The sequence below is a fragment of the Electrophorus electricus genome, chromosome 10 (assembly GCF_041902795.1).
Source record: "Electrophorus electricus isolate QZ-2024a chromosome 10, ASM4190279v1, whole genome shotgun sequence".
Classification (NCBI taxonomy): domain Eukaryota; kingdom Metazoa; phylum Chordata; class Actinopteri; order Gymnotiformes; family Gymnotidae; genus Electrophorus; species Electrophorus electricus.
The window spans coordinates 29,010,844-29,027,360 of NC_137506.1; the positions used below are offsets into that span (position 1 = coordinate 29,010,844).

At 42.0% G+C, this 16,517-nt stretch overlaps 2 protein-coding genes across 18 annotated transcripts in view; both read right to left on the reverse strand.

The window, feature by feature from the left end:
- Positions 1-19: 19 nt before the first annotated feature.
- dpysl5a (dihydropyrimidinase like 5a) lies at positions 20-12,378 on the reverse strand. Of its 2 annotated transcripts, XM_027024747.3 has the most exons (13): positions 12,230-12,378; positions 10,137-10,405; positions 6,971-7,129; positions 6,552-6,731; positions 6,353-6,421; positions 6,144-6,188; positions 4,459-4,534; positions 4,138-4,294; positions 3,893-4,034; positions 3,481-3,623; positions 2,597-2,804; positions 2,058-2,223; positions 20-1,913 (listed from the first exon to the last, which is right to left on the reverse strand). In XM_027024747.3, the coding sequence occupies exons 2-13, from the start codon at positions 10,395-10,397 to the stop codon at positions 1,828-1,830; spliced, it is 1,692 nt and encodes a 563-aa protein (XP_026880548.1). In that variant the 5' UTR covers positions 10,398-10,405; positions 12,230-12,378; the 3' UTR covers positions 20-1,827. The 2 variants fall into 2 exon arrangements, with proteins under 2 accessions (XP_026880548.1, XP_081578290.1); XM_081722164.1 differs by lacking the exon at positions 12,230-12,378 and having other exon boundaries at positions 6,971-7,175; positions 10,137-10,277.
- A 3,076-nt stretch (positions 12,379-15,454) lies between these two features.
- The window catches only part of dnmt3ab (DNA (cytosine-5-)-methyltransferase 3 alpha b), a 29,796-nt gene continuing 28,733 nt past the window's right edge, over positions 15,455-16,517 (reverse strand). For all 16 annotated transcript variants that reach the window (XM_081721343.1, XM_081721341.1, XM_081721338.1 and 13 more), the window contains one exon: positions 15,455-16,366. In XM_081721343.1, the coding sequence (XP_081577469.1) occupies positions 16,225-16,366 (142 nt within the window). In that variant the 3' untranslated portion in view covers positions 15,455-16,224. The remainder of the gene's footprint in view (positions 16,367-16,517) is intronic.

Here is a 16,517-nt window from a genome sequence, read left to right on the forward strand (position 1 = left end):
TCATCAGAAATACCAAATGCAAGGTTGGACAGGGTTTATTTGGACTTATGAGAGGAACATAAAATTACAGGCCATACATACGTGGTTTATATTAAAAATTAAGTTTGAAAAACATACTGAAGTTCAAAAGGAAACAAAACCATCCACACATACTGGAATATTCAGCACCAATAGAAAATCTAATGTCCTATTGTTGTGGTTGGACTGTTTCACTGTAACATTTTCTTTAACTTTTAAACTATTTCTGTGACACACGTGACACTCTCTCTACAGCAGGATCTCCCAATGTTTTAAGCTACACTACACAAGCATGGAAGGAGTGAAAAAGCATAGATCAGCAATGAATGTCTGTTTACATCTACCGTTTCAATATATATGTACGAGAGCTATTTGGCCATTTTAGTGGTTATTTTGTTATTTGTTTTTACAGAGAAACATATAGCTCTGTAAATGTTTTGACTGTTTTAGAATAGATTACAAGTGTGAATAGGATATTACAAGGACCTGTAAACTAGAATGGGAACAAGACAAGTCTTCTCATATCTGATGGCACATCTGTACCGAGAACCGACCTACAACCATTCTACCATCTTTGAGTCCTAATATAAGCTATCATTTGACATGCGCATGAGACATCAGTTTAAGAGAAAGCTCTGGTGTGAGGGATAAGCTGAGAGCAATGTTGGTATCGTCAGTGAGACTGACTGTCCAGTCAGGCATCAGGCAAGCCAAGATACTTACATTATCAAGATGCAGTGAAATGTAAGTAAATCTTGATATGTAACACTGTCAACATGCCAGTCATGTTCATTCACATTTCTGGGATGTACAGGGCTGTGCTACTTGACCATAAACACTCTTAGAAAAAATAAGAATGATTAGCTATCGATAACACTTCCAAACAGTGACACAATGCAAGTTTACCAAACAGAGATACAGTGTTGTTGCCACACATCACGTGGTGTGAAAGGAACATGCTGAATCACCAACAAGAACAATGCAAAAACAAATACATTTTGATTCTGGCTAAACTGGTGCTGTGGCATTAGCTGGATTTAATCAAATGCTTTAAATTGCATTCGAACGTTCCACAATTCACCAATTGAGGTGAATAATAATAAAAACATTAAAAAATTGAAATACACAAATGATACTGAGGCGGCATCTTAACATTAACCTTAAGGAGCATCATTTCCAAAAAAGTGTTACTTGAAAACCACAACAGGGGTACAGTTTAACAAATGGAGAGGCAGGTTAGTACTGTACATAAGTGCAATTCCAGAGATAAAACATTGAGGTAAACACACAATAATGTGCTATTAAAACAATTTAAAAATGTGGTTAAATAACTATACATTGTTACACATCCTTTACCACGGTAATATAAAAAATTTTCAATCATCTAATAATGTCCAATTACTATTTTTAATTTTTAATTCTTGCATATCACAGTGCACTGTTTTCAGTATACTGATAAAATAAACAGGATCAGGGGAGAAGTTACTTGTACCATTACCATACTTAAACTAATTATATGATACCCAGACCTTAAAAGCCAAATAAAAAATGCTGATGTAATGATCACATCTCTCACAAATATTCCACACATGGTCTACAAACACACGGATACCTTATTTTCCCATTTTTCTTCAGAATATATAGTGCTTTCACTCCTCAAATCCTGAACAACATTTGGATTTGTATTTACTCTAATGGCAAGTGACTAGCATTAACTCATTCTGGTTGGATGTGATGTCATCAAATAATATTAGGTGTTTAGTTTCAGGTTTAGATATTCAGTGGACCCAAAAATAGCAGCAGCTGACGTTACCATATGCCACTGGATCTACCACCAGGGGGCGCCAGAATCCTTTGGGAAGCTCTCTTAGGGACGTTATCGTCAATCTGTACGCCTGACAAAAACATACAGATCTTATAAGTGTCATGGCAGCGCATTGCATTACATTTTTTCATTTATGGCATTTAGCTGACGCATTACAGTTGATACTAGGTGTAATTGTGAGGCAGTGGCCAGGTGTCAAAGCAGGCTGTAGTACCGGATAAACTAAAGCTGGACTCATGCAGGTCTCTCACTCCTCCATGGCGAGTGCAGGGTCGCGGGGTGAGGTCCCCGTGCGTGGGAGCCGTCTCCTTCCCTGAGCTTTGCACGGCTGCCACATCCCCTGTGTAGGGAGCACGGTCCACTCCCTTCAGAGCCTGGCACTAAGGGAGGACGGACAAGGGAGCGCATAAAAAAGGAAAATGAATACGGCTGGGAAAACACTGAACTGTGCAGTGTTGCGGTGTGTCCAGGAGAGGGCAGACAACAGGTGCACAGGTGACAATGTGTTGCTTGGCAGTACTTTTTTGTCTTGATAAACACTGCTATTCAAAGTGCAGGATTAGTTTAGCAGGATTAGCAGGATTCTGTATTTATCCTTTAAAAATAATTTATTGGTTTTGAAAAGGTCAGAGCACTGCTGTCACCCATAGAGGAGGGTTGTCACTGGCAGTACGCATTGTTACAGCTTATACGCAGGTGTCACACATCTTGGAACTGCAGGCCTTTAGTAGCGATTTAGGAGTTTTGCAGTACCTTCTCTCTCTGCACCATCTTCTTGTAAAGGTAGTCTGGGAAGGTCCGGAGGGGGTAGAACTTTCCGGAGCCTTCAGCGCAGGTGAAGATGTCATTTTCGTAGACAACGCGGCCACGGCTGATGGTGACCAGGGGCACACCGTGACAGCGCATCCCCTCATACAGGTTTACATCTCCCCCTTGCCACTGTGTGCTCACTGAGATGGTCCTGCACAGAGACAACCTACATTCAGCTGCGTCACGAAAGACACGCCGTCCATGGAGCGGCAGTTCAGCGATGGCGCTGAGAAGGGACTGCCATCTTCACATCTGCGAAGCTTTGCTTGACACACCAAACATGAAACGGGTGTAATCCTCTGACCTCACAACCATTTCATAGGATTGTGATTTTTTTTTTTTTCAGAACATGATTCAATGCAGCCTGAAATCTCATATTTTATCGACCATTCGGTTAAATTTCATGCGATTATTTTGGGACAATTTGGAGTTGTTTTAAATTCCGATGCTGCTACCCATTGAGGAGACGGAAGTGACATTAGCCACAACCAGAGTAGTTCTTACTGCTGCCCCTCCCACACACTGTTAGCCTCTGTCAGACTGCTATGAAGGACCAGTGCATATTTTATTAAAAATTATTATAATCTATTGAATTATGATGTTGCATATCATTACAATATTGAATATTATTATAGCCAATTATAATATTCCAACATTGGGGCAGTTCTATCATCACCTCCAGAGCAATATATCATGATGCATTTTTACAGTCCGAGCTGCTGGCAACAGAGAACAGCAACAGCGTTTGTTAGGAAGGACTGTCACTTCTATTTGGGTCGATTCAAAGCACATCAGCCCAACTCAGTCCTGCCCCTCAGTGTTTTCACCTGGTTGCGTCAGGATCCCAGACAACCACGTCGGCGTCGGCTCCGGGGATGATCCTGCCCTTCCTGGGATACAGGTTGTAGATTTTGGCAGCATTGGAACTTGTGACAGCAACAAACCGGTTTTCGTCCATCTTTCCTCCAACCTGGAGAGGAAAAATACCAGAGGCTGACTAGGGGTTCCCATTTGATGGCTTTTGTAATGGAAAGATTTCAGTGGTGAAAATTGCAGTGGTTTCCAGAGAAACAGAACGTTTCATAGAGATCCTGCCACACAGTGGAAGAAAAGTGAAACCGATGTGAAGGACCTCTGTCCGAAATGTTCTGCTGTTTATGTGGAAACCTTGCGCACTGCACTTCGATTTGTTTCGCCTCCACATCTGACGAGGTCAGAGCAGTGAGAAGCAGAACGCACCACTCCTTTCTCCCAGATGACGCTCATGCGGTCCTGCACGCCAGGTACACCGTGAGGGATCTTGGTGAAGTCGTCCTTGCCCATGGCCTTCTGTTTGGTGGTGAAGGGCCGGTGGTCAGATGTCACGGCGTTCAGGGTGTCACTGCAGCACCACAGCGAGGATTGGAAAACACTGCATGATGAAGACCCCCCCCTGTCCCCAGGTCAGACGTTACATGCTGCACGCCCGCTAGCATGGGACCTACCTCCCAAGCAGGCTGAGCAGGAAGTTGGGGGTGTTGGGGTCCAGCCTTAGCGGCGGGACGGTGACATATGCGGCGGCGTGGGCCCAGTCCTGGTGGTAGTACTGGAGCCCGTTTATAACGGCATGGGCAGTTGTGGTCTCCCCATGCACCACCTTACCTACACGCAGGCCAACAACGCATCTGTTGTTCACTGCAACGAACACGCAGCGTCGCACCGTGCCTCAGCCAGCGCATGTACAACAGTGAGCAACAGGTGGGAGCACCTTGAGAACGAGCACTGTGTACTATATAAGTGCACAGAATCACAGCCTTGGTGCTTACCCTGCATCTTCGCTGAGGCCAAAACGTCTCCTGCAGACATGCTGGACACATTCACCAGGTATATAGGACAGTGGGCCTGAGGGGATTGAGAAATTATAACACACCTGTTATTATCTGCAAGGGCACTAAAGGGTGTGAGGTTACACCCGACCTATTCCACATTCATTTATTTGTCTATTCTGATTATGTTACTAATAGTGGACAAGGTGATGATATTGTTATTGCAATAAATTAAGTCCCAATAACAAGGGGAAAAAAATCCGATAAGAAAAAGAGAGAAAAACCTCTCCGAACATCTTAAATTGAAATGTCTTTATTCCACTGACATTTCCCAACAAGGCTGTTAAATCATGCGCACGTGTAATAGCTGATACTTTCTGCTGGGCTTACATTTCTCCCCATGTTCTTTCTAGTTTATTTTTGTAAACATTGAAAACCATATACTCATACCCACCGCACGCTGACATATGATACTACTATATATGTGCTGTTGTTTTAGCCCCATCATACTAGCAAATCTCAGAAAAAGTAAATGTTATGACACAAATCATGAATTGTTATGTTTTTACCATATAACCTACCCCTATATATGTTACTGTAATACTAAGGAATACCCAATAGAAAAGCAGACTTTTTGTTTTTGAAGAACCATACAATAAGTACAGTAAAAAATTTCAACTCTTTTCCCTGAACAAAACTTCATGTGTGAAACTTCAAAACAAAATTAACTTTTTTTTTTCAACAATAAAAAAACAAGAGTAAACTGGTTTTGTTTATATACATGACCAATATGTTTATACTCTACCTTGTGTTCTGCTTACAATCATATTTTGCCCTGCGACATTCTGACATCTTTATTGTGTAATTTAAAAAGTGTACGTCCATGTGCAGCCACATATGTAAATCCTAAAACCGAGAGCTCACTTCAATATCCACGACACACCTTCTGAGAAACACCATATGAAAGCAAACACCTTGAACAAGGCCAGTGAGCTGCGAGCCAGGTCAAACGCCTGTTCACATTGCCAAACAGAAATCTGCTTCTGCTTTTCTAATCACCGGTATCCTCTGAACTACTAGTTAGCTAGTTAGCGGGTGCCAGACAAAGCCTGGATTTCTTTTCCCACTAGATTGATTTCACAAATACTTAAAACAAGTCATGTGTAAAGTAAGAGTTATATCAATTTTTACACATGAATTTCATATAAAGAGCATGTTTTGCAATTATTCCCACTCTGGCCATAAAGGAAACACTACAGCTTCTGTGAAGCATGCTGGTTAAGTGAGTGAGCTCTTTGATTACAGTTCACATGCAGTTTTATTTGGGCGACTGTGCTTTTTCATTTAAGACACAAACAAAGGTAGGCGGAGCATCTGAAATAAGCTCCTTCAAAATGTGACTTTCAAAAGATGTGCATAAACTCATCTCCTCTTGGCTCGCATCTGGAAAGCAAATTGCTTTCAACTGCAATAATCTAAAGTCAATTACGTTCCACCCAAAGGAGTCCATTTCAACTCAAAGGAGGTAATGGGAAATTACTGTGGTCAAAAAATCTTTAGATGTTGCGTGGCACTAAATAAGTATTTATGCTAGTACTTTACTCCACATGAATAATGTGTACATGCAATGTGAGCATACACAACACCGGTATCATTATGTCGTAGGAGTGTTACACAATACTCACTCTGTTGGCGATGGTGATTGCTCGGTGTACTGCCTCTGCCTCCAGCTGTGAATGGAAAATTACCCACAATCCGTTAAAAAAAACGCACACGTGTCACCACCGTAACCTAATGTGCAGCAGACGCCTAAGGCCCTCAATAATCCATGGCAACACAATATCAGAAGACTTCATTACATGGAATTAAGATACAGCCATTAGCCTTGGCCTACCTCCTCAGGCCGGCTGACCTCGATGCCCTCTGGCCCGCTGATGCCCAGATCCAGCGCCTCTTTGGCACCCTTTAAGGTAGAAGCAAGAGCAGATGACTGTTTCTCAAATTACAACTGAAGTTGCCTAGACACGGTCTGCGCAGCACAGGTTTATAACGGCAGGAAATACTCCACTGAATGCGGAAGGAGGAGTCCTGACCTCAGCGACCAGCTCTCCGTTCTCCGCGTGCACACGGGCTATTGCCCCGATGTCCTTGCAGTTCTGCAAGGCCTGGAAGAGCTCGCTGTCTCTCAGCATGTACACGTCCTTGTAGGCCATGGACATCTGGAAGGAGTTCACCCCTTTCTCCCTCACCAGCGTCTCCATCTGTGCCCGCACCTGCCGCCAAGGCACACCAGGTTGTAGATCACCTGGCGTGTACTAGTACTGCTGGCACAATTTCCTCCTAGCGGTCCCCGCAACATAGGAAAGCGCCAACGAGTGTTCAGCCTGCATGTGTTGTATGACGAAAGACGCTGCCAGTGTGGCACTGTGTATTACGAAATCGAGCTTGCCTTAAAATGTCAAACCCTCGTGAAGTCACCAGCCTGTGAGCGTGTGTGAGGGGCTGTGTGTACCTTGGGGCCCCACCAGGTGACAGCCACATGGAGGGCGTAGTCACAGCAGGCCTTGGCATCGGCGTGCAAGCGGCATTTCTCGAAGGCGTCCAGCAGGGATTCGTTCTTCTCGGGCAGCACCAGGCACATCACCATAGTCGTGCCTCCAGCCAGAGCAGCCTGACAGGAAGAGCAAAGATGCCAACTCATGTCTTCACGGTCAACTCTGTTTTACAGGGTGGAGAAGTGAGTTGTGGTTACCATAGTAAATGAGCATCTTTTTACATAAATGACCAAATTACCATAGTCACTGCACTGCCTAATAATAAAGGTTGATTACACTGGCTCAATCTACCTGAATAACCTAAATTATACCTCCGAATCTTGTGAATTTGTGAATTATAAGAAATACCTTAAATTATACTGCACAACAACATAGATTATAAAACATACTTTGAATAAAATCTTGAATGTATTACATTACTCTGAATTATAAACTGTACACCTTGAATGAATACTTTACTACACTTTAAATTATAAACAACAATGGCAGACCCTGTAAACAAAATCAACATAACATCTTCTTCTTCTTTAGATACAAACATTTGTTTTGGTGACCAGAGAAATAAAACAACATACAAGTATGACAAACTCTAAGTAAGATATTTCAACAACAGGATATTCAAAGATAATAGTTTGCTACACTTGCTACACTTACAATACTGCTCTTCAGAATTACTGCCACCCTTGGTATACACAAGCACAAAGTTTCTTGTAAAACAACTTTGCTGTTATTAGCTTCATCTTACACTATAATATGAATGAAATTAACGTTTCAGTGAGGTAAAATAACTGAAAGAACAAAATAGAAAAAAATATTTTTCTCATAAACACATCACAGTTACCAGCACCCCGTAATTAGATCTTTAACACGGCTTCTCTTTGCTAACATTCCTGAGTCTTCTCTGTGATCCCGGATGATGAGGGAAAACCTTCAGTCATGGGATAAAACCATTTCTCAATAAGGAATCTCTATCAGAGACCTTCTGGATCACTGACCCACTGAAAGGTCCAACCAGGACACAGGAACTGTGATCTAAAAGCTCCGCTATTTGACAGAATCCGTGATGTCCTGTATCCTGATAATATTCCCAGGGCTTCTGGAAAAAAACCCTCAGAGTTTCTCCACATAGTACCCACTTATGAACCACAAACCTTGTGTTTGTTCTAGACTTCTAAAATAGAATTTCACCAGACAGAAATCGTCCAGCTGTCATGCTGGAGAATTACGGCTCATCACAGCTCCATTTGGCTGAAGCTTCCTTGTTCTGGCCTTTTCAATGAAGACGGGGGTAAAAACTATTTTTAAATGGCCATGGCCCCATCATCCTTTTGTCTCATTTCGTTCGTTTATTCTTGTGTATGTTGATGTATGACTACGGCACTTTGGCCTGCAGATCACCTCACATGTCCCCCTCAGAGAGGCAGAAAGTCCCGGATGACCATTTAAGAAGTCTTAAAGACTCAAGTGTTCTTAAAGTGGTAAAATATCAGTGAGAATATTTCAGTTGGACTTTGTTCATAAGGAATTCTAGGGATGCCAATAAATGTGACATTGCCATAAGAGAACTTTTTAAAAATTATTTTCTTCTTTGAATAATTTTACCTTACCTGATATTTCCATTATGAGATCAGAGCAGGCTTTAACTTTGCCTATTGTGTGCCATATTAGTATCCTTTACGCAGACATACAGTAAATCGGTGGCAATACAGTGATTTGTACTTGTATGACGATAAATCTAACAGAATACACATTTGCTGTGTCCACTGCTAGGGGCATGGATTTGAGCACCATTGTCTTGCAGCACAATGGCACAAATGAAAGGCTTTTGCAGCAGTCTTTGCAGCATCTCCCCCTCCTCGTATCTATGGTAACAGAATCTGATCTGCATTTGTCTCTGTGCTGCTGGGCCAGACTCATGCCAGCACTTTGGGTGTGCGATGGGGCGGGGGGTTAGCAAAGAGAATCCTACTTGTGTCACCAGTGGCTAACAAGCACAGTTCAGATAACAACTGATTTATTTGTCATGCCAAACACTATCACGCTCTCAGACTAACAGAGTGTAAGAATGTGGGTGTCTGTTTATGTCTGTGTGTGTGTGTGTGTGTCTGTGTGTGTGTTGTGTGCGTGTGTTGTGTCTGACGGTGACTCATACCCTTTGGTTCACTCAGTGTACCCTCCCCGCTCTCCCCTTTCAGTGTGCGCTAAGTGACCCTTGAGATTTGCTCAGCAGCGTAGCCTGAGCCTGCAATAGCATGCACATCTCTAGGCCTGGACTGGTGCAGACTATATGTGATCCCCAGGGAAGCTATGGGTTGTAGCACTGCATCTGTGGCCTTTGTTTTAAATTAGAACAAAAATGCAGTTATTAATAGCACCTCTTACATACCAAAAACTCTTAATGCATTCTGACATGCAGTGAAACCAGCACACAAACTGACCTCACAAAAGTGCATTTTAGGATTTTAGGCTCTTCTATGAATTTCAGGCTTTTCTGGAAATAAGCCTCCCTGAATAGGAGAATCTTGCTATACACTCCCAATAGGTGAAGGGTGCAGGGCATTTGGCCTCACTGAGAACCTCAATAAGAAGAGCTCACTGTGTTAGGTGAGGTTGGCTAAGCAAGTGGTGGGGTTCCTCAAGTGTGGCGGCCATGTCAAATCTATTACTCTATTGCCCCAGTGTTCATTCCCACCACCCACCCACAGTTCCACGAAGACATCTGGTGCAGATGCCATTTCACAGCAGAATCAAGTGAAGTGGAGTGCGCAGTGGGAAGCAATGGGATGTGCTAATGAAATTTAATGGGGGTAAAATGGGGTTAAATTTGATAGTGGATTTAATTAAGGAAACTATGGGTGCCTCTTAGGAACTGTAGTTACTTTACCACTTCAGATATAACTACTTTTCCCATATCACTGTACTACGTGTGCAAGTAAAATCCACAGACCTGAGGAGACTACAGAATATTAAGTATTATTTCTCAATAAATACCTTAAGCATGACAATCAGTATATTTAACCGCACCCTGGGCACAAAAGGCTAAAGGAAACATTAGAGATCGAAAATATCAGATATCAGTTTGATGGCTCGAATGCAACACTGAATGCCTGAAGAATGGCATACCTTGGTACCGCTGTAGAAGTCGTCAGCGGTGGTGGCGTTCATGAAGACCTCCTGTAGATGCACACTGGTGTCGATCCCCCCGGGGAGCACCAGCTTCCCCGTGGCATCAATTACCTTGGCGCCACCCGGGATCATGAGCTCCTTGCCCACCTGCTGGATGGTGCCGTTCTCGATGTACACGTCGGCCTCCTGAGTGAAGTCGTCATTCACCACTTTGCCGCCCTTAATGAGGATACGCACCATTGCTGCGCCAGAAGACATGATTCTTCCTGTTCAAATGGAAGAACAATGTTTTTTAGCTACATCTACTTTGAGAAGTTCCCCTCTCAAAATCAGCACCAAATGAAAAGCTCTTTTAACCAGGCAAAATCTTTTGAGGTCTGTCCTTAGGGAACTGTGGAAGAAAAGTCAGAAAGGTTTTCTTTCAGTTTTTCCACATGCTCCATGAAATACTCTAATGATGGGTTTGGAAGGCGATCCCAAATGTGAGCATCCCACTGGAGTCAGATCTGACTTGGAAAAATAAAGACATTCTTGGATTTGCTTTTTTTGCAGAAAATAACTATAAACCACAGCGCATAATCACTGCGTTGAAAATCTGAAAGGAGGGTAAACTGGACTTCCCTCTGTACTAATGATTTTCTCTAATTTCCAGCAAGAGCCAGTCACTCAGACTAAGCACTGCAGCAAATCAATATCAAATGTGTATAAACATGATCAGGGAGTGCATCTGTAAAAATACTACGTCTAAAGCTTCATGTTGCAAACTCTGTGACCCACAGACACTTAAAACGGGTGATGTCATCAAGCAGCGCAAACAGCAGCGTCAGCACGACGCTGTATGATTGGTTCTGACCCAGAATGCACAGGGACGCAGGTGTGCCAACATGGCGCAATGGAACAAACACTTCTGCTGATTCCAGTCAACAGAATACTCCCTGCCTAGTGGTCAAGGCCCCAGTACCAGCATACCAGAGTCATGGCAATTGGGTGTGGCAAATCACAGCATGACGGAACCCCCTTCTGTTATAAGCCCCTGTTGGGACAGGGGGGGCACTGGGGGGGGGAGTTGGGTTGCCAAGCAATCGGGTAAAAATGGGTGTGTCCTCTGACTGGGCCTATATTAAGAGACCAACAACACTACACATGTTACAGCCATCGTCTCTCAAAAGGGCTTAACAGACAAATCAGTCACGCATTTGTTCCTCATAGCCTATGGTGGGATGATTTTGCTATGACCCATTTCTGAATTTAGTATATTACACGCGATGCATAAAGCATTCTTGTCAACATAAGGTAGCCAGGAACTTAATCGGGGGCTTTAAGGACAGATCACTGCTACTGGTTTATACCCCCCTTTGAAGGAATGACTAGTGTTTCACTTGAGTAAAACAATAATGTGAGAAAATGATCGTGCAGCCTAACACTGAGATCGGTGTGCTCATTTGCCGTTTTTTCCATGATTCCATTTTAATTTGCTTGAATCGAAATTCTGATATTATATGCGTTTAAAAAAAGGTTCTTTCGACGTGGCAAAAGTACCCAACGTGCCAGAGCAGATATGGAGGGGAGCGGAACTGCACATTTAGTGTGCCATGTCGCCGGATAGCTGATGGAAGGTGCATCCCACTCGGATGTTACGGAGCCTGTCGCACAAAGAGGTGGCCAAGCCCTTAGACGAGTGGAGACAGGCAGGATGCTTATACCAAACCTCGACAAACCAGCGGCTCTGGGCCGATTAACGTGTAAGGCTGCGTGCCCATTTGATCAGCTATCCATCTGTGAGATTAAATGACGAAAAACAGAGCTTTCATACATTTATAGCGCTGCGCTGTGCAAACGACTGGCCTGTTACGATGAAGTGAACGGTACAACGGATTGTGACTGAACATTTACAGCAAAAAAAAAACGTAAAATCTTCACGTATGGATTATGGACAACGATGCATATAAACGTAGAAATGCACCGAATAACCAGAACCCAGTGTCAATGGCAGAAAATTACAAGATCCACTATTTCTGTTCTTCAAAGTCTCAGATAAATGCATCATAACTCGAAAATGCACGAGATACAATAAACGTTAACAGACTTACTTATATCCTTGATGTTATACCCTTGAAATCCGTGTTTTCGTTCACTTCCAGCGTTGTGGCACCCGCAGGCAGACCCAGGCAGATGCTTTGGGCAGTCCGGGCTGGTCAAGCTTACGGTCGCAGCATCCAGACCGTACAGGCCGGCCACGCACCAATCAAAAACCAGATCAACGAATCTGGCCTCAGCACGGACCAATGCAATCACAGATTGTGGCAGAAGGGGCGTGTCCAGCCACCCTTGGTACGTACCATTGTGCGATTCAAAGGGGGTGGGATGGGGTGTGATGGGTTGGTGGAGCTCTCCCCGTTACTGTAGCTAGCGCAAGAAAATGAACACCCGTGAACAACATTCGGAATTACGTGCAGGAAATGATTTGTTAAAATCTTGAAGGCCAATGCTAACTGACAACAAGAAAAACCGAGGTGCTTCTCTAACGCCAGAACACTAAGATGGCCATGACACCTGTGGTAGCCGTAGCTGTCTGAAACAGGCCTCGTCCGGCCCACAGCTTTCCTGTGCCCCGAAGGCATAGTGATGGAGTCCACTGAAGGCAGGTTTTGGACCTGAAAGTGTTTAAGCATCCCCACCAACTGAAACCGACGAGTTAGTGTTAACGTCTCCTAACTTTCACAAATTAACATTCTTTAATGTTACCTTAATGTCATTCTATTCTCGGTTTGACAAGACAGTAGGAGAAAAATAACAGGAATCCTTTTTTTTTTTTTTTTGCACAAAAAAACAATACATTTATTCAAGTGTTCTCCAGCACAAGTACATTAGGAGCGTTTTTCTTCGTTCTGGGCACAAAACAAAAAAGAGGGAAGAGGTGGAAAATGGCTGCTACATCTGCTGTGTGAGCTGATTTAAAACGGAGAAGGCTTGAAAACAGTTATGACACAAAAAGGTCACAAAATCAATGTCATTCATATATATATATATATATATATATATATATATATATATATATATATATATATATATATATATATATAAACAAACAAACAAGCTAACAGAGAACAAGCCATCATAGCCAAAATATATAAAATAAAAACATCTTAGAAAAGGGGAAAATGTGAAGAAAATGGAGGGCTGGATATATGGCATGGAATGTAGGGCTTAAAAGCAATGCTGCCTGGATACTGAGCAAGTACATGTTAACAGCAAAAGTTATTACAATTTCTTTCTTACTTCCCAATATGAGTACATGATTTTCCCACAGATAAGCACCAACTACAGCAATTTCTAATCTAAAACAATATAAGAATCTTTTCATCGTAATCATTTTTTTCAAGTACAAAGTTAAAATGCCTTTGTTAATATATTTATATGAGAGAGTAAAATAATAGTGCTTTTTCAATACTACAAGGAACATAAAAACAGTCATTGTCAAGACAAGTTTAATTCTTTTCCAAATAATATATTTTTCTCAATTAGATAAAATGTTTAGCACCTTAGGAAACACCTACAATCCCCCTCTTAGTACTTATAAAAGAATTAAATGCAAATAAAAAGAGACTTTTGTATGTAGGGCTGTGCAGTAAAGATGGAATTGTCCATCTACTGTTAAAATCACGTTCTTTTGCTTTCCCTATTCAACACTTGACATATAAATATGAAATACCAAAGATCATCAGTCTCCCCCCCCCCGCTCTGTAGCTTTTGTCCATTTTTAATGTTGCAGTTTCGCCAATTATACCCTCTCTTTGTTAATTTGAGACTTTCTGATTTCATGATATATATTAGCAAAGAATTATATTTGTACATCTCATAGGTAATTTTCTAAACAGTCAAAAACAGCAACAGACATATTCTATGTACAAAATGTACAAAAAATATGGGCATTGATTTCATTTTGAACATAAAAACATAAGGAGTAACTGCAGAGCTTTAAGAAAAAGTAAAGTATGTATGCAGTGCAATCCCCTTAAATCAAAAGAAATCTCATTTGTTTCTACAGAACCTTTTATGACAGTTTGCGAATTACCAAATCTTTGCTAAGAACAATAATTTAAAAGCACGCAGACTTTTACTACAATTCTAAATAAATTCACAAATTTCCAAAACCTGCCAATAACACAGATATACCTTGCAACTTGAGTACATTGGTCAGTTTTTACCCATACAAACAAGAGTCTTAATTTGGATTCCTTTAAATGTATATATTCCTTGGCCACATGCTTTGACTCGGCCCAAACAACTGGAGAACCAATAGGGAGAGACTAGACATCGCTAATGACATCACAAGAGAAGCATCTGTGAAACATTAGGACAGAAACGACCTGACTGGATATCAAGCAAAGATACTTACTGTTAGGCTCACATACGCACTACACTGGGAGCAGACAGTACTTTCTTAATGTTGATTATGATGAATTATCACTGTAGCAGATGAGGACTCGTGAAGGGTGGCTAATTTAACCCATTCACCACCAAAACGACAGGTGAAATCTCCCCTATTCTACTAAGCCATTCTTTCACATCTATTGGCACAGCCCTACTTTACAGGAAAAGAAAGGATTACCTCATATAATGGTAAGAGAGTTTCACATCATAGAACATAACCAAAAATTCACAAGAGTCAAGAATAAGTATTCAAAAAATATCAACAGAAATAAAAAGAAGTATACATATACAAAAGTGCTTGATATTGTTGGTAACACAGCACAAAAATTTGCTATAAAAAGGTAGAAGAACATTGTGAAGCCGCACCTTTTTAAGTTTTGCACCTGACTGAGGATAGCCTGCGAGTGGCGCTATAAAGGGGGTTTCAGCAGGCCAAGAGCAAACCTGACACCGCCCTCCCTGCGTCCACCGCGCACGCTAAGAGTTGTACAGTAATGATTCTGGCCTGTGCAGAGCTAAAAAAAATTAATAGCTCCACACAGCCTTTGATCTCAAGGTATGGATGACCAAAAAAATAAAATAAAATAATAAAATAAAAAACCCAAAACAAAACAAAAAACATCGCGGCCCATGTGGCAGGCCAGTGTGTGTGTGTGTGTGTGTGTGTGTGTGAGTATGTGTGTATGTGTGTGTGTGTGTGTGTGTGTGTGTGTGTGTGTGTGTGTGTGAGAGACGCAGGCAACAGACCCCAGTGACTGCAAGGCTGAGGAATTGATATTGAGCACCAGAAAGGTATTGTATAAAAGACTGTAAAAGTTACAAAATGAGATGTGGCAGACCTGGCTTGACGAGTCCTTGTTTATAGTTTAGCGTCACTTTTATGTTGGCAGTTTTTTTTTTCTTTTTTTTTTTTAAGATTCTTGATTTTAACCTGGCTAATGGTCTAAAGCTGACCACATCCGCTTTGAAGTAGTAGCACCACATGAGTTGCAATGTTTTTCACCAACTTGAAGCACCATATTGTCATCTATTACAGTAGTACCTTTTATTACCTTCAGTTGTGTATATAAACTGTAAACAAAGAGGTATTCGTGATGTGGCGTTTTGGATTCGTTAAGACAGAGCTCCCCTGGCACTAAAGAGAAAGACACCTTTTATATGTTTGTTTTTCTTTCTTTGTTTTTTTGCCAAGGCTCAGTTGCTGTGGGAGAGGAAAGATGGACCACTCAGCCTGCGGCCCAACCCAGCCCAATTACACAAAATCACCAAGTCAGAGCTTCCGGAACTTACACCGGTGAAATGGTTTAGCGCCTATTTTCCATCGTTCATTCTCCCTCTTCGTCTCTCAGTGCCCTGATAGGAGGCTCCAGCTCAAGTATAGCTTGCACACATAAATCGATTCAAATTCTGGATAACACTGCTAAAAAGTGAAATGAATTGAAAAACAAAATAAAACAAAAACCAAAAAAAACAACAACAACAATTAAATAGAATAAAAAAGACAATATTTTAAAAACAGTCAATATTTTAAAAAACATAAGAAATAACATGAAATAACTACTTTGATGTTTATATTGTAAATAATACACAAGGCTCTTGTTATTTCATACACCAGTTTGGGTTTCCTCTGCGGCTCTCTGTGAGCAGGGCTTCACACGCAGGCGAAGTACTCTTTGAGTGGTGCGAACAAGTGGCGGATGACAGGCACACTCCACGAGCGGCCCAGTAGCCGCTGCCTGGCCAGCCGGCTCATGTTGGACACGTCTGTGTAGTGGACAGGGAAGCCAAAGACCCTAGAGTCCAGAATCCCGAGGGGGTTAAAGGGGGGGGGGGGTTTAGAGGGTTGTCTGGAGGCTTTCATTTTTCATTTTTCAAAATACTGGTTAAATGTGTATCATTATATTCACAGCGTGAACAGTATTCATGCCCTTCGCTGCAGGGTTT

Bases quoted from the DNA above. Each gene is read 5' to 3' on its own strand.
- dpysl5a (XM_027024747.3), bottom strand. From the start codon at position 10,397: ATGTCTTCTGGCGCAGCAATGGTGCGTATCCTCATTAAGGGCGGCAAA. The intron at 4,295-4,458 runs GTAAGCACCAAG...GCCTGCGTGTAG, and splicing joins GGCCTCAGCGAAGATGCAGG to GTAAGGTGGTGCATGGGGAG. The intron at 2,224-2,596 runs GTACTGCAAAAC...GTCCTCCCTTAG, and splicing joins AGATGGTGCAGAGAGAGAAG to TGCCAGGCTCTGAAGGGAGT.